At 43.9% G+C, this 27,986-nt stretch overlaps 1 protein-coding gene across 2 annotated transcripts; it reads left to right on the top strand.

Annotated features, from left to right (window-relative positions):
* Nucleotides 1–19: 19 nt before the first annotated feature.
* Nucleotides 20–27,738, top strand: FKBP15 (FKBP prolyl isomerase family member 15). 2 transcript variants are annotated; one of them, XM_072883124.1, is made up of 29 exons: nucleotides 21–184; nucleotides 1,679–1,788; nucleotides 2,101–2,191; nucleotides 2,836–2,905; nucleotides 4,233–4,307; nucleotides 5,430–5,528; nucleotides 6,022–6,171; nucleotides 7,179–7,247; nucleotides 8,616–8,759; nucleotides 9,215–9,360; nucleotides 9,824–9,872; nucleotides 10,561–10,680; nucleotides 10,942–11,041; nucleotides 11,801–11,904; nucleotides 13,426–13,519; nucleotides 14,343–14,452; nucleotides 14,855–14,965; nucleotides 15,645–15,739; nucleotides 16,438–16,540; nucleotides 20,048–20,219; nucleotides 20,737–20,873; nucleotides 21,207–21,362; nucleotides 22,065–22,217; nucleotides 22,570–22,662; nucleotides 23,134–23,244; nucleotides 23,766–23,873; nucleotides 24,081–24,829; nucleotides 25,306–25,396; nucleotides 25,866–27,738. In XM_072883124.1, exons 1-29 carry the CDS (start codon nucleotides 126–128, stop codon nucleotides 25,938–25,940), a joined length of 3,744 nt encoding a protein of 1,247 aa, XP_072739225.1. In that variant the 5' UTR covers nucleotides 21–125; the 3' UTR covers nucleotides 25,941–27,738. The 2 variants fall into 2 exon arrangements, with proteins under 2 accessions (XP_072739226.1, XP_072739225.1); XM_072883125.1 differs by lacking the exon at nucleotides 10,561–10,680 and having other exon boundaries at nucleotides 20–184.
* Nucleotides 27,739–27,986: the final 248 nt, after the last annotated feature.

The following is a 27,986-nucleotide window of genomic DNA, read 5'->3' as shown; positions in this document are numbered from 1 at the left end:
CCCTTCCTCTTTCCTCCTTCCCCCCCCGCCCCCCCCACGCCGGTCCCGGCCTGCCGCGGCCGGAAAGCGCTCCGCTGCCGGGCAACGCGTTTACGACATCGCGGGACGGCGGCGGGTCCGCGACCATGTTCGGGGCGGCGGCGGCGGAGGAGGACGACGCGGACTTCCTGTCCCCTTCCAGCGGGTGAGCGGCCGGCGGGGCGCAGCCGGGCCACCCCTCCCTTCCCCGCCGCTGTGAGGGGGCGGCGGCCCCGGTGAAGCCCCTTTGCGGGGCTGCCCCCTGCGCAGCCCGAGGCTGGGCCTCGCTCCTGCCCGGCCCGGTGAGCGGCGGGCGGGCCCGCGGCCTGCGGGGCCCTGCGGAGCCCTCCCCGCTGCCGGCAAGGCCCAGCCGCCGGCCGGGGGCCTCCGCGGGGTCTGCTGCGGTCGGCGAGAGCCAGCCGGCGGGGCCGGGCCCGAGGCGGGGAGCTGCCCTCCCGCCGCTGGCTTCAGCGCCGGGTCTGGGCCCCCCTCTCCTGTCCCGCTTCGGTGGTGCCCCGGGAAGGGGCTGGTTGCCGGAGCGGGCTCGGTGCGGGCCCTTCGGCCTGCCGGCGGGGCGGGGGGCAGGCTGGCGTGCGGCAGCCTGGGGACAGGGGGGCTGCGGGGCCCGAGTCCGCCTGCCCGGAGACCCGGGCGGGGTTTCCTTCGTGAGCCCCTCCAGAAGGAGGAGGAGCGGCTGCTCGGGGCTTGCTGCTTGTGGCGGGGGACGGGTGAGAAATCGGGTGTTTTCACTTAAATAAGGGTATAAATGGGAGGTCCTGAAAGTGCCGGATTTTTAAACAGGGATGGCTACTTCAGGCGTGTTCAGCACTTTTCAGCTTTCGTTGATATCATTTTAACGTGTAGTACATTCAGTTTTTCTCACATTGTGTAACTTGCTGCTACGTGTAATTCCTCGGCAGTTGTCATTTCAGCTGTGCTAACCCCCCACCCTCTTCGAGGATCTTCTGTTTAACAAGTTTTGTAAAGTAATCCTCTTGCTTTTTAGTAAAAGGTTATTTTTAAAGCTTCTCGTCTAAAATGCTGCAGGGCCACTGACAGTGGTGGTGTCCCTTGTGGATTCTGCTTCGTAGTTTGAAGTATTCACTTGTCCCGTGGTAGCAGGAGTAGGTGAGCTTAAATGGGCTTAAAGCAGTAAAACTGCAAACGACGTATCTTGTAGGAATAACCTGCCTGCCTGCAGCATTAAACCTGCAGCCCTTTGACAGCAGAGCATCTCCCACTGTAAAACTTACTGGAAAATAGTTTTCTGGATTTTTCAAGAAGAAAAATTCTAGTGCTGAATGGTGGCTTCTCTGTTGTCACACAGTTCTTCCAGCAGCTATTTCATATGAGGATAGCCCTAGTCATTGCTTTAAAGTAACTTATTTTTTGGTATAGCTTCAGTCCTTGTTTGTTCCTTACAATAGCTTTTGAGGAAATGAAACACAGTTGTACTGCTTACCCCAGCCTCTTCATCTAAAAGTTCTGCTTATTCAAAATGAAACGGCTAATTAGTATAAAGCTGCTTAACATGCATCCCTTTGTTTATCTCTAAAGTGATGGTAAACACTTTATAGTTTATATAACTTATAATTATTATAAGTTCCTTATCTATAAAGCCCATGTTAAATAAGGTGAATTAATTCTTTTCTCTTTCTAGTGCTAGATTGGCCTCTCTCTTTGGTCTGGATCAAACAGTCTCAAGCCATGGAAATGAATTCTTCCAGTACACTGCACCAAAGCAGCCCAAGAAGGGTCAAACGGCAGCTGGTAAGTAACTGGGCTTGAGCGTGGGGAAAAAACGTAGCAGCCTGTGTCTTGCTGGGAGAATGAGGGTCTTTGTGAAGAACAGCAGTGCAAATAATTCACTTTTGTTTAATGATATTATCTTTCTTTAGTACCCTCTCTGCACCTGGTTACTCTAGTGGCCTTTGGTGACTTTGGAATATCACTCTTTTTTTTTTCATTCTCTTCTGGAGTTATTTTTTCCTTGGGGGAAGCAATGGATCATGGCATTGTCACTGGCCAGTGACTGTGGCAGTTCTGTATCACTGACAGGTATTCCTGCTTTTTATTCTTCAGCAGGTCAGGCAGCCCAGAAGGCTCCTGTGGCCCCAGCAGCTTCAGGAGCACCGTCAGTGTTCATGGCCACTGTGGTTCATGCTTATCGATAGTAAGTGCAGCAGTGGTTTTCTGCATGACCTTTTAGAGTCTGTGTCTTTGAGAGATTAAGACCTAATTGTAAAGGAAAGATATCTTTGGATAAGTGGGAAGAGACCATTGCTTATAGACATGTGTCTGCATGGTAGAAATGCTACAAGTCGATGCAAGTTTTTGCTCAAAAAAGTTTCAGTTATTGTGCTGCAGTTCAGGGTTACGCAGTTGTCAAATAAATAGCAAGTTCTGGATTTGGCTGCTGCAGGGAACTGCATTCTGGGGTGCTGGCCTGACATTCGCACTGTTTCCAGGCAGCTCTGTCAGATGCTTATGTCTCATATGTTCCCTTGTGGAGAGCTGAGGCATGAGCATAGAGTGACAGCAGTAAAATTCTCTGTCCATTTGACACTGCCATCATGTAAAAACTCATTTGCCCTGGATCTATGAGAAGAGCAGTTTTCAACTCAAACTCCATGATGTATGGTCCTGTAATCTGTGGGTAAGCAAGAAAGTTGTAGTGTCTTTAAGCTAAGAAAGGCTGCCTCACATTTTAGGCATGAGGAAAGGGGCCTGAACTCTAAAGAAGAAAAGCTCAGCAACAGTAGAGAGAAATCTGAGGCAGGGACGGTTCTGCAGCTAAGTGTCTCACTTGTCTTCCAGTACAAATGGGCAGTACTTGAAGCAAGGCAAGTATGGAGCAGCTGTAGTGGGGAACCATGCTACTAAAGAGGTGAGAAACACTTTACTACTTTAACATTTTCATGCCCCCAGTGTGCTGGTATGAGGCAGTGTTTCTCTGAGCTCACCAGAATGTCTTTGCTTTTCATGTTGGAGGTCTTAGTTCCACTGCTGCTTGTGCAGCCTGCCCTCCTGGGTTTTCTTATGGCTCAGCCATTTACCTTGGTGACATCTTTCTTTTCTGCAGTCCATGAGTTTGTAAGATCTCTTACAACTTATTTTGCAGTGCTTCAGGCACTGTATGTTTTCTAGTGTTTGTGGAAGTGGTTTTGATATTTATTCAGAACCTCTTTGACGCCTGTGCATGTGGAAATCGATATAGAGCAAAACTTTGTCCAAAAGCACAGAGATGCTTTGCTTAAGTTTTGTTATTTTGGTATCAAAAATATCTCTCCTCCCAATTCCTTCCTTCCCAAGTACTCATCTAAGAACACAGCAGTGTTCAAATTACTGGAATGCCTGGTAAATTGGTGTGTTTAAAAGATACTTTGAATACTCTGATCTGTTCTTGGTGTTTGGTGTGTAAACAAAATAGGTGTTTCCTATCCCCCAATTCATGTTGTCTCACTAAGTTGCTTCTGCTTTGGCAAGAACAAAAAACCCCAGTAGTTTAGTAAATGAATTCCTGAGCCACTGATCTGTGATTTGTTCAGGTGTGGCATTCATGGGGGAGCTGGGAAGGACAGGGCTAGCAGAAGGAAGCTTAACGCAGCCTTTCTCGGCTGCCTTTGTAATATCGCAGCCTGCACAGCTGGGAACAGTTAGCAGATTCCTCCCAGTTCATACCTAGCTGTGTTGAGTGAAGAAGCCGTTGCTACAGGTGCATAAAGGAAAGCGCTTTTCCTTACTAGATTCTGTCTAGTAGAGCCAGATATGTCAATATAATGTTATATCTGCAGGGTGTAGTACTTGGAAAGCTCCCTCCAACTTATTATTACTCAGTCTTTTACATTGTTTTATGCCTGTATACTATGTATTATGAGCTTTATGTATTGAAGGGTTAGTGCACCATCTTTTTACACAGTAACTGCAAAAAATATGGAATTAGTTAAAGCATCTTGCTTATTGCAAAATAATTAGTTTGAATTGCTTGATTCCTGTAGCTAAATAAAGCTTGCATATTTTCAAGGATTTTTAATAGGTTACAAAACTGTGTTAAGTACAGTATTAAGTATTTTTGCTGTGAAAAATGTTGCTGCAAGGTGTATTTGGCAAATAATACTGTAGCCTCAGAATTTGACAAAGCACATTAGAATTGAAGGTGTTTTGAGTTTCTGCTGTTTGTTCTTCTTCCCTCCCCAATTCCTTGTGGAATCCAGTACAGGATCCTCCTTTACATCAGTCAGCAGCAACAGATCACAACTGCAAGGATCCATCCAGGCTTCGTACTCACGGTAAGCCTCTGGATGAGAAAGCTTCTAGTGATCTGTATTGTTCACAGCGAACAGGAGTCAACTCTGAAATGCTTTCTTGAGATTATAGCCTTTGAGATCAAACATCTGACTGACACAGCAAGAGGTGTCACAGTGACTGGGAGTGCTGTTCTGCTCCTTCTCCTAGTGTGTATTGCACAAGAGACTGTTACGTCTGCCTTTTGCAGAGCCCTTCATCGGTAGATTTCACAATGCAAGTTCCTATGCTGTAGGACGTGTATTATTACCGCTGGATCACAGAGGAGATGTTTTGGGTATTGCAGTCCTACACTGGATAGAAACAGAACAAAATTCCTCTTGCTAATAATTTGTAGTTAAGTGACTGAGAGAATATGACTGAGCAAGCAGAAGGAAATGATAGCAAGGAAATGCTTTCTCTCAGAAATTGGACACTCAGCATTTTTCTGCTGATAAGAACAATTTGGAGCATTGTAAGTCCTAAAATGGGATCTCTCAGGAAGTTCTGTTTTCTGCCAGTTTTACAGAAAATTGTGTTGATTTGCTACTCTTAGCTTGTCGTTAGGTTATGTACAATTTCTTGGTTTGATAGATAGAAATTCTACTCTGAAATAGTAGAATTTCAATGCACATTTCTGACCAGGATGCTAGCTTGCTCTTTAGTTTTAAAGGCGCATTTTGAAGGATTAATGGGTTATGTACTCAGCTAGTGGTGACATGGATTTTTAGAAGTGAGGAAGGAGTGACTCCTCCAATCAATTCTGGAAGTCTAAATGTAATCAATACTTATGAAAAGTAGATTACTTGCACTTAAAAATCTCAGTATCTATTATAGAACCTAGCTTCAAAGAAGCTTGTGACAGCTTTCACCATCTTGTGAAAGCTGCAGCATCTATGAAGAGCTTAATATTTGCTCAAGTATGTGAGTTACAATAATTCTTCCACAATAATGAGCACAAAGAAAAGCTAATTTGTACATTCTGAACTTGGGTAGTAATACAGCAGGATTCTTCCTCTGCTTAATTTCAGTAGCTCTTACTTTAAGCTTCTTTTGGATGTGGATTTTTTTTTTTAGTTGAATGCATCTTTTCATGTATAACATAGGACTGATTTCCTTTCCCACAGGTTCAACCCAACAATTACAGTACGTTTTATGACGATCAGAGACAAAACTGGACCATCATGTTTCAGTCGGAAAAGGCAGCGATGGATTTCAGTAAACAGGTAACTGCTTACTGTGCCTGTGCAAGGTATGACTTGGTGGCCTGTTTAGAACAACAGGCAAATCAAGATGTATCTCTGAGAGCACCTTATTACTGAAAGGTTCTAAGTCAGAGTTGTACTTTTTCATTGAAGTTCAGCTTTGAGTATCTGCATGACTGTGATTGAGGCAGATCTGCATTGAGCCTGGCTGAGTTTTGTTCATTAGTTACAGGCCTCTTTGAGGCAGGAAGCCTGTTACTTCTGATGGGATTTCTAATCAAGATTCTCAAGTACTGTGAGACCAATGGTTCTGTAGAGCAGAGGATATTTTCTTACATAGCTCAGCAAAATTCAGCACAAAGAAACATGGAAAACCTCTTAAGTGCATCTATAACCTGGGCTTGATCAGTACAATAAGAAAAGGATCAGATCTGTAATGATCTGGAGTTCCACATAGTGGAACTTGCCACTCTGTTTTAATGGCCAGAGACATTGATAGGCTTTCCTTCTGCAGGTATGCATTGCCAAATGCAACAGCTCCGCAGTGCTCGATTCAGTCCTCTGCCAGGACCTCCTCCTTGGAGAAGGCCAGGGAGTAGAAGGAGGAGACTCTCTGGAGATTGCCTATACGGGTTGGCTGTTCCAGAACAACGGGCTTGGACAGGTAAAGACATTTCTGCTACCTCCTAATACTATGTGAATGTGATAGTCCCTGGAAGGGACCCGCCACATCTAGCATAGTATTGGTGCTGATGTTAAAGGTATTTTTTTCAGTCACTTATGACACCATAAGTGAGGTCATATGTGTTACCTGTGGAATAATAAGGGATTCCATTATTGTTCAGGAGGAGGTGATTGAGATGCTTTTAACTTTCATAGGCACTCTCACACATTAATATTAATGCAAATGGTGAGAAGGGACAATGAAGCCAGCTATGCTCCTTTGGAAACGGCTTGAGGAAGTGATAGAAAGGGCCTTATCTGACACAAAGTGCATCTCCAAATGTTAACAGAATGAGATTGTTTTTACATCCTCTACAGCTGTGTCCAATCCAGCTCGCTCATAAGCAAAAGAAGGGCTTTGATGTTTCAAAGCATTACCTTTAAAACACTTCTGCTGGTTTTACTATTAGCAAAATTCATGGCAAAGGGTTTTGCATTTGCATCCATCTGCAGCTGAATCATTTTGCTATAAAAAAGGGCTTTCTGTTTTTTATCTTTAGGGGATTTTTTTTGTTTTTCTGGGTCTGCCTGGCATGCTTCTCTCTGTATACCAATGGTACATAGAAGAGCTTACTTCTAATCTCCTGAAAGAGTTGTTCAGCTGCATGTCTTAGTTTAATGTACAAAACTTCTAGACAGTTGTTTGCTGTTTGATATGAGCCTGTCGTGTAGTGTTTTACTCGGCCCAATGTGTCCTGACCATCAGGCTCAAAGCAGGTTTAAAGTCTGAGTCTCCAGCTATTATTCACTTTAAGAAAATGTACTGTGCAATAGACTAGAAGCTCTAGCCGTTCTCTGTCTTATGTCTGTTAAGAATTAATTTTGGAAGTAGCAGGAGGGGAAATAGCACATAAGAGATTGTAAGATTTTATGGAAAGTGTAAAGTGGCGTTCAGAATCTTGAAACAGTTGGGAAATCCATGTATTGTGTTTTTGTTCAACTCTCTAGGTGTTTGACTCGAATGTTAACAAAGACAAGCTGTTGCGGCTAAAGCTGGGATCTGGAAAGGTCATCAAGGTAGAACTTCTGGCACTTTCGTTATAATAATTGAAGTCTCGGAGCTTTGAATTACTGAAGACCTTCAGGATTTGTATAGGCTATCTCTATTACATGTTTAATTTGATAGAAAACACCCTGTAACAGTGACTCACTAAAACTTTATTTTCTTCTTAATTCGCACAGTATAGCCAAGTCTCCTTCTCAGTGGCAGTGTTAGAAAGTTGTCGTCCTGTTTAGTAAAAGGAAGCTTCCTGTTTTCAAGAGCTGAGATTTTGGGGGTTTTTTGGTCTTTGCTTTTCTGGAAGTCACTTAATCCATTACCTTGTTCTCAGGGAACCCTAAAGGAAGAATTCAATTTGAGAACTTCAGATTCCTCCCCGCTCATTGTGCCTCAGAAGCAGAGCATCAGACAGCTCTGATACAACACCTGGGAGAAGGGCACGGGAGGGTGAAGACAACTGACAAGTTTTAGGATGGTCTAGTAAAAGATACTGCCTAGAGTGGTTTTACCCTCTAAGTCAAATTGTGAGGGTTTTGACTGTAATAATTTCTCAGTCCAGGTGGTGTGGTACTCCCTTATGTTACTCCAGAATATCAGGTTGTGAATCGGAGATGCTTTTGTTCAAGTCACTTCCATTACCTGAGTAATTCATATATGACCTGTTACAAGTTGTCCTTTACTGAAGATGCACTATTTTTCTACTTTTTTTTAACTTGTTTCTTCTTATTAATGTTGCCCGGGTGTAGTAGTCATCCTGTTAAATACTGGCATCCATTTGACAGTCTGCATTGCTCTGATTTCTAAATGTCCTTCACTACAGCTGTTTTCCGTGGGTGCTTTGTAAATCTAACCGTAGCAATTCGGAAGTGATCTCTCAATGACATGCAGTCCTGTTCTTTCCCAGAATGCTGAGAGAGGTCACCACTGTGTGCCCTGTAAGCCACCTGCAGCTGCAGAATTTGTGCACACAGTACAGCATGCAGTTCTTTTCTCCAGGATATCACTGTGATCTGTGATAGCTGCTTAAGTTAGGATACCTAAAACTTGAACCATGTATCTGTAACAATAGAGAGACCTGGAAGCCTCCAGCATTCATGCTAGAGATTGCTGTATCTGATTGATTTCATTATGAACATGTTGGGAGCTGCATCTTTATTCTTAAGTTAATGTTGCAATTTATAATTGGCCATTATGACTTGTTGTAAGACAAAAGTTTAGTGCTGCAGACTGAAAATTAATAGGATTTTACAAGAATCTCTATACGTGTTCTGGAGTCTTCTATAACTGGTGCCTGAAGCGGTCTTAATCAGTGTAATTAAAAGAAACTGTAATGTCACTGATCAAACTGTTTGCTTTCTCTTTTGTTGTGTCTCTGAAAACCAAAGGGCTGGGAAGAAGGAATGATGGGAATGAAGAAAGGAGGACGAAGGTATCTCATTATTCCGCCGACATGGGCCTATGGGGCTCAGGGAGTGGCTGGCCGTGTCCCTCCAGACTCTACTTTAGTTTTTGAGGTGGAAGTTAGGCGGGTGAGTGTCTCCTGCCAAACGTTTATTTTACATCTACTTTGTGGCTGTTGGGTGGCAGCGTCTGTCTACAAGGTGAAAACCTGCTGTTGGCATGGGAACTACAGCTCAGAAACTGTTATAAACCAAATACCTCAGGAAGATACATATATTTAATTAAAAAAAACCAAAACCCTAAACCCAAAGAATCCCTCTAGGCTGTTTACTAAGAGATGTCTGTTCTAACTGTCTTGGGATCTTTTCATTGTCTTATTTGTGAGTCACTTGGGAAAACAAAATACTCATAGTGAGGAATGACAGCATCCAAAGACTCAGCTTCTCCAGTTCTGAGTCAGTTGTATGCTTTTAGTTGAAGTGCATGAGCTTGACAAAGGAGTAGTCATCAAAAGTAAACAAGTTACTGAAAACTTTTTTGGGAACCCAGAAAAACATCTTTTTTGTTACATGCTTTTTTTAAGGTGAAACTGGTAAAGGAATGCTCTGGTTCGGATGGACAGAGTGTTAGTTCAAGGGATTCTCCTGCACCTTCTCCGGTACCCAATTCAGATGGCTTCCCTGCAGACACTGGCTTATTGCCTCCATCGACAATACCTCCAAAGCCTGGGTAAGAAGCAGCACAGTTAAAACAACTTGTGTATTAAAAGATGGCAATGCTCATAAGCTGCATTAACACATCATTTGGCAACTGCGGGTCCTCTGTGTGCCAACTTAGTGCCATCAGTGTGGCAGAGGAACGCTTGCTAACGAGACTTGCATGAAATTTTCTGCTTGAATGCTGACTTTCAGATTTAAAGAAATTGAAGTGGGCACAGATGAAAGAAGTCATTCTTCTACAGCATTAGATCTAGCGTGATTGAGCTGTATGGGTACTGCTGCAACAGCTTTCTCATCTCACCTGGTAATATAGTCAGAAGTTGATCTTGGGTAATGGCTGACTTGTTTAATTGCAAATTTTACATTGTCATTTGTTGCTTAAATTAACTAAATGGATCAGTCATACTTTTTAGGGAGTTCAAGTTCATCTTTGTTAATCTCCAATATCAACATACACCTGTTTGGCTTTTCAGGGAGCCAGCTGTTCGGGCCAAGTCAAACTCCATCAGTGAACAGCTAGCAGTAAGTGTCATTGTTTTTCCCTAACTAATTTGAAGCCTTAAGTAGGGAAGCTTGGTTGGTTTCACCTTTGCATTCAGTGTTGCTGAAGATAAAGCGAACGTTACGCAAGCAAGACACTCTCAAATGTTCAGATTAGGCCCTAAAAGCAGATTAAGGCCTGTTTTTGAAGGGATTAGCAGAACATGAGGAACCTCAGTCCCAGTTCCTACTCTTAAATGCAAAGTTACCTTGACCATGTGTATACTCACAAGGCTAGTTGTCTTCTCGGATAAATGAACAAATTTAAAATGCATAACAAAGAGTAATGGGGACATTCAGTAGAAGTTTTTCTATAGCTACACGAGAAGACTTTTTGTGCGTGCCTCAGGGTAGAAAAAGCTGCTGAGCAGCTTCCTTAATTCACACATTTTCTTCTTGTTGCTGTGTTTTGTGCAGGGATGGTTATTCTATGTAATGACAGCCGTGTCATCCCAGGAGGCGAGTATATAAAGCAAGCCAGATTAACAAATCCACAGTGTTATCTTGTGTGCTTGAAAATTAGTTTTTCACACAGTCATTGAAAAATTGAAAGAACTAGAATTATTAAGTCAGTGGTTTAGAAGAGTCTAATCCTGATAGATGTCTCTGTAATGTCTGAAAAGCCTGGGCTGAGAGACAAAGGAAGAGTAACTGCAAACATTTCTTTTAGAATCCAGATGTAGCAAAGGCAAAGCTAATTTCTCGGATGGCTAAAATGGGACAGCCCATGCTGCCTTTCCTTGCCGGGACAGCAGGTAGTCAACTTGACTCCAGTGACTCGGAAATAGAGGTACATCACCAATCACATAAGTGTGACTTTTTCTGATGCTTTTTCTACAGTGTGAATTCCTTGAAGTGGAGTCCGTAGCAATAGCTCTCCCTTTGTACAGGGAAAGCACACTCTGTTTCTGTGGCAAAAGGGTTTAACAATTCCACTGTTCCTATCTAGTTCAATTGGGTTAGTTGGATAATGTGTAGTCTCAAGTCATCTTGGGTTCAAACTGTTCACTCATTCTTTAGCATTCGTTGTAATACACGGAAATTTTTTTAGGATCCAAATACACTGAGAGGGACAGCACAACCAGTGGCATCATCTTCCATGAGACCATCACAGCCAGCTCATGCAGTACTGCCCACAGTGTCAACACAAGGTAATATGCTGGTAAGCCTGGGATTGGTATAGAGAAATTTCACTTCTTTGCAGGCTTCAAGTACAAGGGTGTACAAATAGAGGATTTCTTTCAGGAACTGAAATAGGAATTGATAGATAGCTTCTAATAATGCTTGCTGATACAAAGGTAGGCTAATTCATAAAGCCCAAGACTGAAGTCCTTGGACTATGTCTTCACTGTGATCTTGTGCACACATTACTGCTTGAGGAAGAGCAGCCACAGTGCGTGAGCTGATCTGTCATCATGTGTGCTGGGGTGGCACTGAGATTTCTAGGACGTGTGATTTGTAAACGGAACTGTTACAAATCCTTTCCCAGTGAACAGAATTTTTTTTGTTTGAAAATGATGGAAATGATAGCGAAGGGCATCAGAGGGCTGGCAGCTCTGGATTGCGCTTGACCTGTCTTCCCATGATGGAATAGTAATGTCAGCTTCTGGTCAGCTGAGCAGTCTTTAGAGTCAGTCTGCGTAATATTTTGTGTCAGTAAACTTCAGAGCCACCTTTTGTCTGAATGAAAAGAGGTTGTCTAAATGTAGCTAGAAGTGAAATTTCTGTGAAAGATGACTCTCCTCTTGACCTTTTCTCACTTGTTTGCCTGGATTTAATTTTCACAAGGCTGCAGGCAGGCTTGTATTAAATTTTTGTCTGGTGATTTTTTTTTTGGCCATTTCACACTGGGTGAGTTAAATTATTTCTAGCTACTTTATGGCATGCTGAATTTCTTTCTTCCTTTTCAGTACCTCAAGCATCTGGTTCTACACCCCCGGTATCTTCTGCTGCTTTAATACCTGCAACGATCCAGCCCCATTCAGCTCTGCCTGGAGGAGCACAGGGTTTTCAGGTACCAAAACAAAATCAAGGACAATATTGGCACTTCTGTCCTTTCTAATAAGTCTTAACCGTCTTCTCCGTGGCTGGGAGCAAGGACTCTGTAGCAGCATGTAAGGATAAGAATCCCAGGCAGTGACTCTGCTTTGGCATTCTCAGGTTTCCATCACATGCCTCTTAGAATTTAATCAAAAAGGGCTAATTTTCTGCCTGCTGATGGCTTCTTAAAGTTGAACTAAGAATTAACCAGACTTTGTTTAATATCTGCTTTTGTAGTGGATAAAATAAAAACTTCCAAGTACTTGTAGAGGAGGTGAAAACAAAAGTATTTTAGTTGAAATTTTTCTTGGTCATGGTTTGTTTTTCTGTGAGAGCTCATTTGCACACTTAATGTGTTTATGGGTCATGGTTTTTCAACCAGCAAAAGAATAATCCTTTTAAAAGGCTTGTGGTGCCGCTGCTGTAAAGGGATGCAATCTGCTAACTTGGGGGCTTAACACACAATGTATTAGCCACATCAGGTAGTGAAGACTTAGTACAAAGCAATCGTACAAACAATTCCATGAAGTCTAAGACCAAGCTTATTACCCTATGGTTTCTGTAGTTATTTTCACTTAACCTATTTTCTGGAGGGTTTGGGAATCAAACAGTGGCCTATGCCACATAGAAGCACTGTTTATTTTTAAAGCATCCAGGCAGAGGATAAAATATTCGATAATGAATACAAACACTCTGTGTAAAAGAAAAACAAAACAAACAGGGAAAAAAACCCCAAACAAAAAACCAACCCAACCCTGGTGCATTGCTTTGGCTTTGCATTTTCCCTGTATTGGAAATTAGGAAGTTGTGGCAAGTAACAAGATAAAAAAGGTAGGCTTTTCTGTTTGATAAATAGAAACTAGTCATTAGAGTGAAGTTTTAATCTGACAGTGATTTGGATGTATTGTTTTGAAAGTTTGACCCTGATGTCCTGAATTCTTGTAGAAACTTGGCCCAAGTTGTACTGTAATTTTTTTTTCCTAGCCTGAGGGAGGAAATTGATATGAGTGAGGTACTCCTAGCATTTACTGCATTCTTCAGTCTGTTTAGCTGCTTGTGGTGAGCACTGAGCAGTAAAGTTGCAGTCAAGTTGTGTTGCACTGTTTGAACCTTTCCTAGGAATAGCTTTGTGTTCAAGTTATGCTAACTTCAGATTACTGCACATCCAATAAGCTGCAGTAAGCCGTTCACATGCTGATCTTTGCCTTTCAAAACACAGGGTAACATGCTCTTGCTTAAACTTGAAGTGAAGAAGGTAACTTACTAAGCTGTGGTAACTTGAACACATATCTAAGCCTTGAAAGAAGAGTGGCTTTGTTTTTTTCCAGTTACTATGACTGTTGTGTAATTTGACTTCCTGCTCCCTAATTCTGGGTTTTTTTTCTTTCTTAATAATCATCATTGCTCTGGGGCTTAAAAAACCCATGAAAACCACTTAAGTGTGAAGGGGGGAAATATCAAAACATATTCTAATCTATTGAACTTGTTCTGCAAGGCATATCCGGGAATGGCATTTGCTTACACCCAAACTGCTGCATCTGCTTCTCAACTCCAGCCTGTAGGACAGATGTATCCCACACCTTACCAAGGTATGCTTAAAAAAAGTACTTGCTCTTCAGAAGTCTGCAATACCTGCAGTAAACTGTTTATAATGGTGATTTAGGTAGCAATGGTAGCATACACATACGTATTCATCCTGTCTATAATGCCGTGCTGTTTCACAAATTGTTTTTTTTATACCAAATAGGGGCAAACATTTCCCAATAAATATCCATCTTTTTCTTACCTTAAGGAACTTTGTGCAGTGTGAAAGGGGAGGGAATTTCTAGGTGTATTCCCAAGGCTATGTATTACTAAAGGTATTTTATAGCTGGTGCTTCCAGTTATAAATATAACTGTAATAGTAAACAGCTATCCTACCAGCCAGGGAAAGAATTTAAGTGTACGTATAGGGGCCTTCACTAAGTGGGAGGACATAACCCAAAAAAAAAGGCACAACCTAAGAAGGACTAAAGGTGTTTAAAGAACCATTTAGGTAATCCCTGTTGAGTATAGCTGAACCTTTCTTGGAGCAGAGTTTTTCTCAGTTCAAAATTTCAGAAGCCAACCTTCATTCCTACTGTTTGATTGCACCTCTTTGTATACAGTTCTAGTGTGTCTGGGAGCTTCCCTCTTGTTGACCTTAGTGCTGTCATGTGGCTCAAGAATTTCCTGTAGTCATAAACCTGCCTATTCATGTTATTTGGAAAATACCTACTTTATTAGTTTTCCACATACCATGGCACTTTTATTTCTGGGAAGAGAGTGGCTGTCCTATCTGGCAGGCTTCAAACTGCTAAGCATTGCTTTTGATACATCTGTATGCAGGCATTTTCCCCTTGTGACTAGAGATCTCTCTCCTTTCCATTCAAGCACCCGGGGATGTTACTTCCTTTTTGATGACAGAAGCTCGTCAGCATAACACTGAAATCCGAATGGCTGTTAGCAAAGTAGTAGACAAAATGGATCATCTGGCTGCCAAGGTAACGTGTGGCATAGACAGGCTTGTTAATGTCATTCTGCTATTTGCTCTCCAAATGTAGTCTGAGCAGTTGGCTCTATTTAAATGCCTGCATTAAGTTTGTAAGTGATGTACTAACTTAATGAAAATTCCGATATTATCAGACCTTGAAGTGGCAGCAATTCAGCTACTATGAAAAAGCTAAGACTAGGCTTGGGGGAAGGTGCTGTCCCTTACTGTCTTAAATTATCATATGATGCATTGTGTTTGGAGAGATTCACTGCCCTTCAGGAGGTGTCACAGTTGATACTGTGGCATATATCCTACAGCTGATCAGATGGAACAGTGAAATGGATCTTTGCAGATGTCTGACCTATGCCCATAAATTCATTTCATCTGGCTTAAGAATGGCTTGTCCCTGCAGGTGGAGGAGTTGAAGAAACAAAACACTGGTAACAGCTCACTACTGCCTGGTATCTCTTCTGTTACTATGGAAGCCTCCATGATCATGAGCAATATCCAACGCATAATCCAGGTGAGCATGGCCAGCTTTATTTGACTACTTCCACAAGGAACTAGAGCCCACTGTGTTATTCCTGATGAGGATAGCTGTATTGGCTTGGCCCAAATGTCCATCCACCCATGCGTTCTATTTTTGCATGGCCAAAACCAGCTGCCTAGGGTAAGAGCATGAGATACACAACGATTTCCACCCCTGTCCCCCTGAAAAAAGCTTTTCTCAACAGTTTGTGTTTTAGGTACTTTCTGACCCAGAGTTGATATATTGGTATTCGATAGGCCTTGGCAAAAGGTTCACGTCAGAGAAATTCAGCCTCCTCTTAAACTGTTATGGACTTAATCCACAGTATCCTGCAGAACCGAGTTTTACAGCTGAAGTACCATGTTGCAAGAAACACCCATTTCTGTTTTTCACTTCTTAGTCTTATGCTTTGTAGGTTTTCTAGGCAGCAGCCTTACAGTCTTGGGTTTTGTAGGTGAAAAGGTCAACCAGACACAATATTCTCTAGAATCTGGTTTGGCAACCACTGTCCCATGCCAGGATACCTGCCAAGTGTAGCATGGTGCCTTCCTGTGATGTTACCGCAGAAGGTGATGAGTCTCACCACTGTACTGCATCTGTACAAAACAAAGGTTTAGGTGCTGCTGCAAGGAAGTCTGAGTAAGGTGAATATTCATGCTGGGCTGTGCTTTAGGAGAATGAGAGACTGAAGCAAGAGATATTTGAGAAGAGCAGTCGGATTGAGGAGCAGAATGAGAAGATCAGCGAGTTGATTGAGCGGAATCAGAGGTAAGGAGTGGGAGGGTACAGCCTCTCTCCATCTGCAAAGACTTTCTAGCTTACACTTGGTTAGGCATAACTAGGAGGGGTGTTCTTTAGGATAGAGACATGTTCTGATATTTTAATATTTTTTTTTTAAGGCATTACAAGTGTGGGCTTTTTCCTGTCCCCACCCCCCCACCCCTCGCAGGGTATATCTCCAAAACTGTGGCTTACGGTAAACATGAATCTGTAAAAAGGGGGTAAAAACCCTCATGCTATCTTCTTTGAGCACGCTTGCTCTGCTTCTGGGAGTTACTTTACTTTTGCTAGCTTTTTAGTAAGGTGGAAGAAATTGTAGGGGATGTGGTGTCCCTAGTTCCACTGTTGGGTGTGTGTTCCATTCAGTCTAAGAAGGGGAATAACTTGTTTAAGGAAATGGCAAAGGTCAGTGGATATCAGGTTATCAAAACTCTTGACTGTGCGATAGGAACATTAGACTCATTGCAAAGAGGTAAAGCACTTATCTGAACTGATATAATCTCTGCTGTGCCGGGCACACCCATTCCACCCTTTTGAGATCAGGCTCTTCTTAGGGCAGGACATAAAAATTTGTCTGGGACTTGCCACGAAGACAACTGCTTTGAAACGTCACCTTTTCTATCTGAACCTTTTGCGCCAAGTCATGTATTTACGTAAATGCTCATCCAGTCTTCTCCTGTTCACAGATATGTCGAACAAAGTAACTTGCTAATGGAGCAGAGGAACCATTCACTGCAAACAACAAACGAAAACACACAGGCAAGAGTGTTGCATGCAGAACAGGAGAAGGTAATGGTGACAATGAGCAGAGCCGTAAACCTCTGGCTGCAGCCGGGAAGGGGCTGCTTGTTGCACTAAAACATGCTGAAACCTTGTTAGTCAAGGCTTCAGTCAGTTCTCTTACAAGACAACTGCAGTTCTGAACGTATGTTTTGAAAGCTGTTTTGAGAAACAGTTTGAATGTTTTCATGGCTTTCATAACAAAAGCAGCACAGAGGATATAAGCGTAGATCTTTATGCTGTCATAGCTTGAATATTATTCTCTTACAGGAAAGTGTCTAATTTAGTGTTAGCTTTGTAGGTATATGGCCAACGTTGAGGAATTGTGTGTATCACGGGGCTTTGTCGGCTTGAAAATGTACTTCGCTTATCTAGTTGCACTGACAGTTTCAGAAGTTTTTTTATTCCTTCTATTTAACTGACATAGACTGAATGCAGCTATAAGAAAAATTATTTCCTACTAGAGTTTCTTCACTGCACTTTTTTTACAGTGGTATTTTTTTTTTTAATACTGAGCAAGAGCTGGTTGTTTCTACCAGTAATGTATTGTGCTTTTGTGGAAGGGGCTGTTGGGAAAGAGCTTTCAAACCAGTTAAATGCACTTATGCGTGGCTGCATATCTGGTAATGTCCACTCATGACAGCCTAGCCCAGGTAGGCTAGCTTTGACGTCTGTAATTGCATGGTGTCTTCTATGCTTCCTCAAGCACTAGCTTCTTAAATTACACCAAGTTCAGTCTTGCACCATGCTCCCCTGCTGAGTTGTGTGTATCTTCAGTTCAAATGTGAGATGATAAATGCTTGCTCTGCATGAGAACCATAACTCGGTGCACCTAAAAATGACAGAAACTGCAGCTTTCCAAAGTGTGCTAGTGAGTATGCTAAAGAATAGAGTGATATATGGCTGATAATTGTATGCTGGTGTGAGCAGACAATGAAGGAGAGCTGTATTTTTCCACTGAGAGCCCAGGTTGCATACCTGTAACATGTAGAAACTGTGAGAGATTCTAACTAGGAATAAGTCGGATTAAAACAATAAATAAAATTCCTTTCTGTTAGTGAGCACAACATCCAGCTTGTATGATAAGTGACTTGAGGAGGAAGCATCTTTTGGAAGTATGTGAACTTCAGGAATCTTTTGGGCCTCATCTTCAATAGGACTCCACTTGATTCAGCAGTCACTGCTGAGGTGATAACACTATTACATGAATAGACTTCAGGCTAAGACCAGAAAAGCCACGACTTGCACTGGAGATTTCCCCTAGTTTTGTGAGAGTATTGACTGTAAATATGAAGGCTGGTATTCCTTCCTCTTCCCTTTATCTAACCTAGCTTGCTCTGTGACTGCAATTGCTGAGATCACTATGGACAGACAGAATCAGGGAAGAGAATTTTAAGCTGTTTTATCCATTCTTTACTTAAAAGTAGAGACTCACCATTTATTTTGTGATACAGGCCAGGCATCTGTACCCAGGATCACTGAGAAGAGGTATTAGTAGCTTGCTGCTTTTGGGTTATAGATCTTTGACCCTGGCAGAGCACATCACAGCTTTAGATGAAGGCTTCATGTACCATAACGATAAGTAATACCCCACACTCTCCAGTGCAGTGAAATGGTAGTCACATGTAGGACCTTCCCTGTGGTGTTTAATGTACCTGTAAGGATACCTTTAGCTTCTTTCTTTTTAAGCCAGGCTTCACTACCTTTTTCTGTCTAAGCTTTTACAGTTCTTGGAGTAATTTAAAGGCTTCTCTGGCATGCCTTAGGCTCCTGTAATGAAGCATTTTGCTTTTCTGATGATGATTAATGCCTCTGCCTTTCAAGTTGTGTTCTTAACTCTTCCTGTTTCCTGTCACTGCTTTCTCTTCCTAGCACATGCTGCCAGTGGATCGGGGCTGGGACCAGGTGAGGCAGTGTGTCTGCTGACTGTGTAGGTGATAGATAATTGTGCCCTAGATAGTGCCAGCCCAGCTTCCTCTTGAACTAGCTAGAAGCTGACTGGAATTAAAAGAATTGCCTCGGATCTTGAATTAGCATGGATCTTCAACTTGGAAAGGGGCTTTATAACTGGCAGTGTAGCCACTGGCCCCCTCTTTCTTGGGGAGCCCTTTCAAAGAACTTTGTCACATTGCTGCTCGTTTCACCTCCCCCATGGGAGAATTAGGACATGATCATATAATGGAGCAGATGCAGATCACATAAGATTCCTGGTACCTGAAAGCTGGAGGCTGGAGCTGAGGTAGTATAGATATGAAGCATTCACTGCAGAAACTCAATCCTGACATAGGATTTCCATTTTATTTTTCTTTATTTGCCATTAAAGACAAAGGCAAGTGTTAAAATAACCTTTAGATATGCCATGGGGTTTTGTTTTGGTTTTAGCATGCTAGGAGTTAGTATCTTGAACTGCAGGGAGACATTTATGGAAACGTAAGAGGAAAGCAGATCTGGTTCTAGCCAGTCTCTGTTGAAATGCTGCCTCCTCTTTAAAATTAATGGTGTAGTATCCCAGCCCTCAAGCACATATTCATCCTCACCATAGCTGGAACAATTTTGCTTGCAGCTCTTCTTTGCCAGAAGGTGGTGGTTCTAGTCTGAAGAGAAACGCTTTAGTTCTCTTATGGAGATAAAGCAGAGAGAAACTCCAGTTCTCCTGAACTTACCAGTTACAAGAATGTGAAAGCCTGTTGGGAATCTGAATGAGGCATAGATATAGAAGCTGTTTAGGTATTCCCTGCAGCAAGTGAGGTTTTCTGATGGATGTAGTTCTGTCTTTGCAGAGCATCCTCTGAATTTTGTGTGTCATGCAGCAAGATTGGGAATGGGACTTTGTGTCTTTGTCTTGATGCCTTGAGCCTCTCCTAATGTACTGTTTACAAGTTGTCTAACAAGCTGTATTAGTACCTGTTTTACATGAGTCACTGACTTTGAGCAATACCGAATCTAAACAGGTCAAGAAATTACTGTAAGAACTATGCTTTAAAATGACAGCCTTGCCCATGCAGGCACCTCAAGGTGACTACATGCTCTGTCCTCTGGAGGAAAAGTGCTCTCTTGGCTGGAACAAGCCCATGTTTTGTGTGGCGCTTCAGTGATTTCTGAGCTTGTTGAAGATAATTAGATGTTGGAGCCCAGGCTTTTACTTGAATAGGTGTTGTCATAGCCTGAAAACTCTGAGCAGAGCCACCAGGCACTGGTACTGGTCTTAAAAACACATTTAAGCTTTTAAGGAAAACTCACTGAGTTGAACTAATGTGGTGATGAGGTTGTTGGTGGCCTTGTGCAACTTTCTAGTCAGTCTGGACAGGTTACGGCCAAACGACTCACAGTAACATGGCAAAAAAGTTATCGTTACCTCTTCAATTTGGAGATGTCTGTGAGGTGCTGGATCCCAGTACTTCCCCGATAAGGTCTGCAGTACCTTATCAGTTCTTCCTGTGAGAACAGTTCTGGCACCTCCTCACACTCACATATTCTTTTTTTTCTCCCTTTTCCCTGCTCCATTTTGTGATACAGGCCAAAGTTGCAGAGGAGTTAGCAGCTGCCACAGCACAGGTTTCCCAACTGCAGCTGGAGCTGACTGCCCACCAGAAGAAGGAAATGGACCTGCGGAAACAGCTGTCTGCTGCCCTGCAGGAGGCAGAACGACATGAGACGCAGCTCAACAGACTGCAAGCACAGTTAGCAGGTAGGAGTTCTTGTGCCTGTTCCATGAGAGCTCCTTTACATCATTCTTTTTCCTCTTGTATAAGTGATAGGTTTTTTCCTTTCTTCTGGGGTATCTATTCCTGCTTTCCCTAGGATCAGTCACAAGGGTATCAAAGAAGGATATTGATGCACTGAAATGTCTGAAGGGTATGTGCATCCTTGTTACCACTAAAAGGAAAGTGGGCCAAATCAATGAACAAAATCATCCTGTCGCAGGGATGCCTTTTGTAGAAGCAATCTCTTGGCATTACTGTCTAACATCTTGTATAGAGGAACCAGAGATGTTCCAGTGGGTTGAAAAGTTAACGTAAAAGCTGAGGTATGAGCATTGCCATTTCACAGAAGCAGCTCTTGATAAATTCTAGTTCCCACTGCAGGTGTAAGCCGTGTTGTTGATTTCATTGTGCAAGAGACACTGTTCTGTCCCATCAGCCCCCAAATGCGCTAACCTGAAGTATATGTAGCACTGAAACCCACAGTAAAGTGTATTTTTGCAGAGCTCCAAGAAGCCTCTGAGGACACTCAGACTAGATTCAAAGCTGAGAAGCAGAGCCGCAAACAGCTGGACATGAAGATTACAGCATTGGAAGAGGAGCTAACGGACCTAAAAGTGGAAAAGGAGACCCTTGAAAGGGTATGTCCAGTGCCAGCATTACAGGGAGATGCAGGGTTTCAGTTGTTTGCTGAAATTTAACCCAACATTCTTGCTTGTAAATAAGCAAGTTAGGTGAATCTTGACTCATCCACGGGCAAGGATCCCTATGCTGGTGAATCCTTTGTGCTTATGTGACCCTTTTTTTTTTTTTAATATCTTAGCCAGTAATATGTTAACCTTCCTACCTCTGAAATAATCTCAGCTTGATTTTAGAGTGATAAGATTCCCTGCTCAAAGAAGCTCTTTCTGCACAAGGAATTGAAGCTACTTTGGTGCGGTCTGGCCTATTCTATGTCCTGTTCTGTATTGCAGAATCTTGCAGAGAGGAAGAAAAAATCCCTCTCAGAGAGAGCTCAAGCAGAGGAAGAGATGGAAGAAATACGCAGATCGTATCAGCAGGAACTGGACAAGCTTCGACAGTTGCTGAAAAAGGCACGGACTTCGACTGACCAGGCAGCAGCAGAGCAGGTGAGGAGTCATGGGAACTTCTCCAATAAGTGTCTGGAAGGCTTGTAGGAACCTACAGGTCAGAAATAGTCATGAAAATGCTCAGGTAGTGGTAGAATGAAAACATTATGTGCTTGACTTCAGGGGTTAACTTTTAACACAGGGTTCACTTTGTTGTCTTTCTAAAATATCTTTGCTGGTGTTTGTTGGCCCTGCTTCTGACTTGGGGATTTACATTGATGTCTCTCTAAGGAAGCACATGATTTGAGTAGGCAGGAAGGCTGCTAGGTCCCGGTCGTTCTCCAACTCGAATCGCTGGCCACAGACGTGGCTGCAGAGTTTTGGTGCAGCATTGATGCAGGTTGGCATGCAGCATCGGATTTAGACTGTGTTAAAGAGTGTCAAACTGAGGAAAGGAGAGGCACCAAATGGCGTTCATAGTAGAGAGAAGAATACAGGACTGCTGATGAGTGAAAGACTGCTTAGAAGTATGCCAAAAGATCTGAGATCTGAGCCAGACCTTCAGGCCAGCCTGAGGGATTGTGGCAGAATTGAACTCTGAGAGGTGTGGGCAGGCGCTGGTGACGGCTGCAGGGCTGCCATCTGCATGTAGGTGTTCCAGCCTAGGGCAGGAGATGATGTCCAGCCCCAAGCTTTCAGCCACTTGCGCAAATACAGTTTGTGTGTGTGTGTTCCTAATGATCTCTCTTACATGATGGGCAGCTATCACTCATCCAGGCAGAGCTGGAATCCCAGTGGGAAGCCAAATGTGAACGTACGCTGGCCTCGGCCAAGGAGCAGCATGTTAGACAGTACCAGGAGGTGTGTGAGCAGAGAGATTCCCTGCAGCAGCAGGTGTCCCAGCTGGAAGAGAAGGTAAAGGGCTGTTCTTTGTGTAATGCCACATAACCGGTAACTGTAACCAACAGTCCTCTCCCACCTAATTGTGGCTTGACTTTTTAATTTCTTGATTGTTACGGGATTTAGTCTTGTCCACGGGATGTGTCTGTACTTGCATCTGTTACGTTGGGTTGGGCTAGTGAATTTACTATTGCAGTTCTGAATGAGGGAGAGCCAAGACAATGACAGTCTTGAACTAAAGCAACAGCTACAATCTCTTCTGCTTATCTGCGCTGTTCTGACTGACTGTTTTTGAGCAGAAACTGTTTTGAAGTGGGTGACACGGAAAGGGGCTGTAAACTGATGGGCTCCAGTTCTTGTCTTTCAGCTTGCGGCTCTAAAACACTCGAAAAAAGCAGAGGAGCAAAAATTGTCTGAGTTCCAGCAACGTTTGGAGCAACTAGAGCCTGTCAAAGAGAAGGTAAAGGGAATAACACAGCAGCTGAATATGAACTGGAGTGTAGTAACCACTAGCCTCAGGCTACCTATGTCCAGAATAACAAGAACATGAGTTCCAGAATCATGTTCTGGAATATGAGAGGGAAACAATAACTTAACATTGCTTCCAGCAAACCAGAACAGGGCCAATAATGAGACCTGGCCCTCATTTCACTGGGATCTCAGTAATGCTATGCCCATTTTTGGTGTTACTTGAACTTGAAGAGCTAGTGACACAGTTCTGCATCTCCAAGGTTTTGGCTTGGTTGGATATCTTTATTTTTGTGCTGTTACTTTCAGCCAAGTGTTTTGTAACTCTATTAAAGCCCTGCTTAAAACTCCACTCAGCAATTTACCCCTCACTAAAAAACTGTTTGCAGATAACCCATCCATTGCAATGTTCATTGTGGTGGTGTCTGTGGAGCTGTTCTAATTTTCCGTTTCCCTTTGGCAGTATGCAGCCTTGCAGTCTGATATTGTGGTGCTGAAGGCTCGCTATGAAGAACGCATCCGAGACCTGGAGAAGGATCAGGACGGATCTTCCCCTACAGACTTCACAGAAGAAGTGAGCTTGACTATCCAATATTTCACCTTACTAAGCAAATCTGTTCTATTTGCCTTGAATTATTTCTCTTTGAGCAGAGATAAGAAGGAAAAAACATTATTTTCTCCACTGAAGCACTGTGTTTCTAGTAGCAGGGTCTATAGAGGAAGAAAGGATGTGATCTTCCTGCTGCTCACTTTGTTGCTTGATTATTTTTTTTTAGGTTAAAACTTAAGATTTGAGGTTTAGATTTAAAAATTGAAAGAATAATAAGAAGTAAGTGACACTCTGCCTTGGGTTTGTGCAACCTGCCTCAGTTTTGGAGGGATGGGTTTGGTGTATATGTAACGGTTCTAAATTAAGATGGCATGATGTATTCTGCTTTGTTACGGGAATTTCTGGTTTGAAAAGTGGATTCTTTGAAAACCCCATGTGTGTGTTTGGATTTATTGTTCCCTCAGCTGGAGAAGTATCTGATCTTGAGCCCAGTGCTTCACATGTTAATGAGTTGTATCTTTGTTTCCTGTTTTGCTCTTTTCCAGGTAAAGAAGATAATGAATGGTGTATTTCAGTCTCTTCGGGGTGAATTTGAGCTGGAAGAGACATACAGTGGCAGGACAGTTCTGGGTGTTGTCATGAACACTATTAAGGTACAGCAGTGGTAAGAGATACAAGGTGATCAATGCGAGAGAATGAGTCCTGGGCTAAAAATACAAATTTACGTTGTGAGTCTGAAATAACTGTGAAGCAGAAACTTGTGGGTGGCAAAGCAGCTCTGTAGTAGATGATGATACAGGCATCTGTGATGGTTTATGTTTAGGGTATAACCTACGTTCTCTCTGCTCAATTTTTTTTAGACTGTAACACTGCAGCTACTCAACAGGCAACAGGAGAGACCAGATCATGACAGTAAAAAGGAGGAATCTGGAACAGGATCAGCGAGGCAGGAGGGATCACCTGGACCAAAGACTGACCACAAAGAGCCCATGCAGCATAGCCCAGCACAGTGTGTTGCGTTCCCAGCTGATCCTGGGGAAGCAACCACAGGCTCCATGGTGTCTGACCGAGAAAGCAAGTCTGCTCCTCTGTCTGCCAGGCCCAGAACTCCTGAGGAGGAGCAGACAACACAGAGCAGCGGGGTGTCAGAAGAGGAGAAGGTCCAGGGGGTGCACCTCTCTTCCACAGCTGAATCCTGCCTGGGTCCTGTACTTGCAGGGCAGCCTGTTCCTGAGGTGGATGAGGACTTTGTCCCAGCTGAGCAAAGGCAGGAGAGCAGTCCCATCAGGAAAGCTGAGACTGAACGCAGTCCCTCCAGAGTATCTTTGCAGGCAGAAGTTGCAGAACCTTCTGTTCTCGAAGCCAAGCCAGGAGAAGCAGATGTGGCAGTGCTTCCAGAAAAGCTGGCTGTGGAGCAGAAGGCAGCAGAGCCTGTGGGAGGTTTAGAGCCCCCTCCCTTAAATGGTGAGGGGGGGAACTGCACAGACCCATCAGATGGAGCTAGCTCTGAGAAGGAACCTGCTTCAGTGTCTGACGCAGCAGAGCCGAGCTCAGCTATCATCAGAGGACAGCCAGAACTGGGCTCCAGCTGCCAGCAGAAAGATTCCAGGTAAGGTGTGACTGCTGGGGTAGCCACAGTCCCACTTCCCTGCTGATCGGTTCAGTCTGCTACGGCAGCACACCCAGAGCTGGTTCAGCTGTGCCACTGCGCAGGGCAGCACATGTGGCAGGGCTGAAACACCATCGTGGTGCTGGCACGGGGTGGCGTGAGCCAGGTGGTGGCAGAGACCAGGCTGTCCAGGGCACGCTCTGCTGGGAGGGCAGTTGCAGAACAGGCTCATGTCTGGGTGGAGGCAGCAGTGCCATTATCCCTGTGGAATGGTTCCTGGCTGAGCGCAGAGGGGAGCGTGCAGTTTCTCTAGGATCTGATGTTGGTGGCTGCCAGGTCCCAATGTCGTTCTGCACTGGTGAATAGCATGCACCATAAAAGTTTTCCTCAGTGGCAAAACATCATTCTTTAACAGAACTTGTAAAACAAGATCCCATCATCTGCAAGCAAACTGTTAATTCTTTATCTTCTTCTAGCCTCTTTGAGGATGACAACTTCTTTGAAACAGCATCTCATAAACCACTGAAGCCTCAAGTTCCCTCTGAAGAGGAGGATGAGGAGGAAGTGGTACGTATTTGTATCTTTCCACTCCTACTAAACTGGTTCAGGCATTAACCTATAGTTTGTCTGTGAAATCCTTCCCATGGTAGTGGGACTGCCTGGCTCCTGGTAGCTGAGCTCAGAGCTTCCTGTATGTTCTCTGTATAAATCAAGAGTATCTGGGTTTGTTTCTTGTTGAGCTTGGAGGGGTTGCCTGGGCTGAGATAGTGATGACAAACTCCTGCTGGCATGAAGTTAGACTTGCCAGGTTAATTGAAGGGTTTTAGTGTCTCGCCCCTCTCCTGTCCCTTTTAGCCTGTAAGCATCTCCTGGAACATTAAGCCATTATATGAAAAGTACAAAAACATCAGTAATGAGGCTTCTCGATATAATCTCCCTAACGCTGACAGGGATTGTGGCACAGTTCTGGCTCTGAATTCACTAAATACTGGGAAGCTGTTAAGACTGACAGGTTTCCCTCCGGTTTGACTTCCAGAGCATGAAGGGGCGTCCCCCTCCAGCTCCGCTCTTTGGTGATGATGACGATGATGATCTGGACTGGCTGGGATGAAGAGCCAGCTGGTGAGCCTGTGAGCCCTCTCCTCTGAGCATGGCCTCTTCCTGTGCACTTAGCACTTAACGAGCTGCATATGTGGGACAGTTGTGAACAACCAGGGACTTCCCAGGCTCTTGGGCTGCAGACTGATGGGGCCTGAGAGCAGGTGGCTCTTGGCATTCAGACCCATTGCTCTGACCTGACAAACATGCGCAGGGGTTGGGGACGAGCTGAAGGAACCAACCAGTCTTACTGCACGTTTGTATTGCTGTCCTACTTCTGTGAACCGTTGATTAATTAATCTGAAACTTTATGCAAATAAGAACTTTGTAAAGTGCTTCAGAAGAACAAGTCTGGCAGGACCCTGCAGTAGGTAACTACTTTTTAAAAACAGACTAAAATCTCCTCTTCTTCCCCAGTGAAGGTCATCTTGGAATATTTCTCTTAGTCCCCACTGTGGCTCCCAGGGACTCTACACCATCTCATCACCACGCATTAGCAATGTGTAGTGGGAGATTTGGCCGAGAGACCCCAGGCAGGTGTTTCCTGTGAGCCACCGGCTCTGCACAGGCAGCTTGTGGAAACCCCAGGGGCTGGGGTGGTTCAGGTCGGCACTGCTGTACGTTCAGAGCTGCGGCACACACGGTGCTCGCTGACCCACAGCCTGCGAGGCCGGGGCAGCCGTTAGCGGTACTGGAAGTCAGGGCTCTGTTAGAGCAATGCTCCAAGCACAGATGTAGCATCTAGTAGTTGCTGTTGTAAGAAACCCAATCCCTGGCTGTGTTCTGTGGAGGAGCCCAAGGCTCATGGAGGCCTCATTAAAATGATTCACTGTGCAGCCCATGCAGCCAGCTCCTCTCTTCTCTGTGGCCAGAGGTGAGATGTCTTTTTTTTTTGCTGGGTTGTGTTTCACAGGCAGTGAAAGCAGCAATACAGGTGTGTAATGTGCTTCTTGTCTAAAGAGAGTTACTGTAGGCAGCCAAGCCTGTCTCCTGTGCCTTTTTCTCTGCTGCTGTTTAAAGTGTGACAAGTGAAAACGTAGTGATGGTGGGACATAAGCTATAACCCAACCTCACCTGGCTCTGCTGGGCAGCCAGGCGTTTGGGGTATAACTTTCCAGTCTAAGCGGACCAAGAGGGGAAAGCAGTGAGCATAGACAGCTGGGCAAACACGTTGGATTTCTCATAGCACTTTTACTTCTACACTCATTGGCACTAACACAACTTAAAACTATGAGCAGGTCTTTGTGTCTTTAAAACAAATAAACCCCCCTTCACTTAATAAAATGGAAGTGCTTAAAATAATTCTACTGCAGTTTAGTTTCTACAACTGCCTCTTATCATCTCTGAACTGAATTTGATCTGTGTCCTTCTAAATGTGATTTCTTGGGAGGAAAAAAAAAAAAGAGCGCCGGCCATTCCTGTTCTGGAGTGCAGCAGTGTGTCAGGTCGCTGCCCCTGCGCTTCAGGGAGCCATCAGCGTGCCACACTGCCCCATGCAGCGAAAATTGTGGCTGAGACCAAAGCCTGTGAAGTAGCTGACCTGCTGCCATGCAGCCCCTTGTCTCGCAGGGTGAACTTAGCTGGGGTTTCCTGGGGAGCTGCTCCAGAAGTTGAATGTGATGGTGTGTGAAACCTGGGTCTTCTGGGGCTCGCCTTCCTTGTGCTGGTCTGAGTGCAGGTGTCCTGACGTGGCCTCCGGACCCCGTCTGTGGCAGGGTTCTGGGGAGGTCGTTGCTAATACTAACAAATTCTGCTTCTTGTTTCCCATTACAGATAGACAACCTGAGGGATTTCCATTTCACTTTTCAAAAAACAAAGTGCAATTAAACCTGTATTTTTTTGCTTGCATGGTTTTTACTTTAATCTGGCTTGATCTCTCTCTATGCACTTGAAAACTGACTTAGCTCTGCCTCAAATCAGGACTAATTTGATGTAGAAACTCTTCTGGGAGGATTCTTGCTGTTAAACCCCTTTCTGGGGCCAGGAGAGACAGTCCTTTTGTGTTGTGCCTGCAGCTCCTGTGAGGCTGTCACCTTGCAGTGTGGTGGTATAAGAAGCT

The sequence above is a fragment of the Ciconia boyciana genome, chromosome 18 (genome assembly GCF_034638445.1).
Source record: "Ciconia boyciana chromosome 18, ASM3463844v1, whole genome shotgun sequence".
NCBI classification, from domain to species: domain Eukaryota; kingdom Metazoa; phylum Chordata; class Aves; order Ciconiiformes; family Ciconiidae; genus Ciconia; species Ciconia boyciana.
Note: the sequence above shows the minus strand (reverse complement) of the source record. Positions and strands in the feature narration are given on the sequence as shown.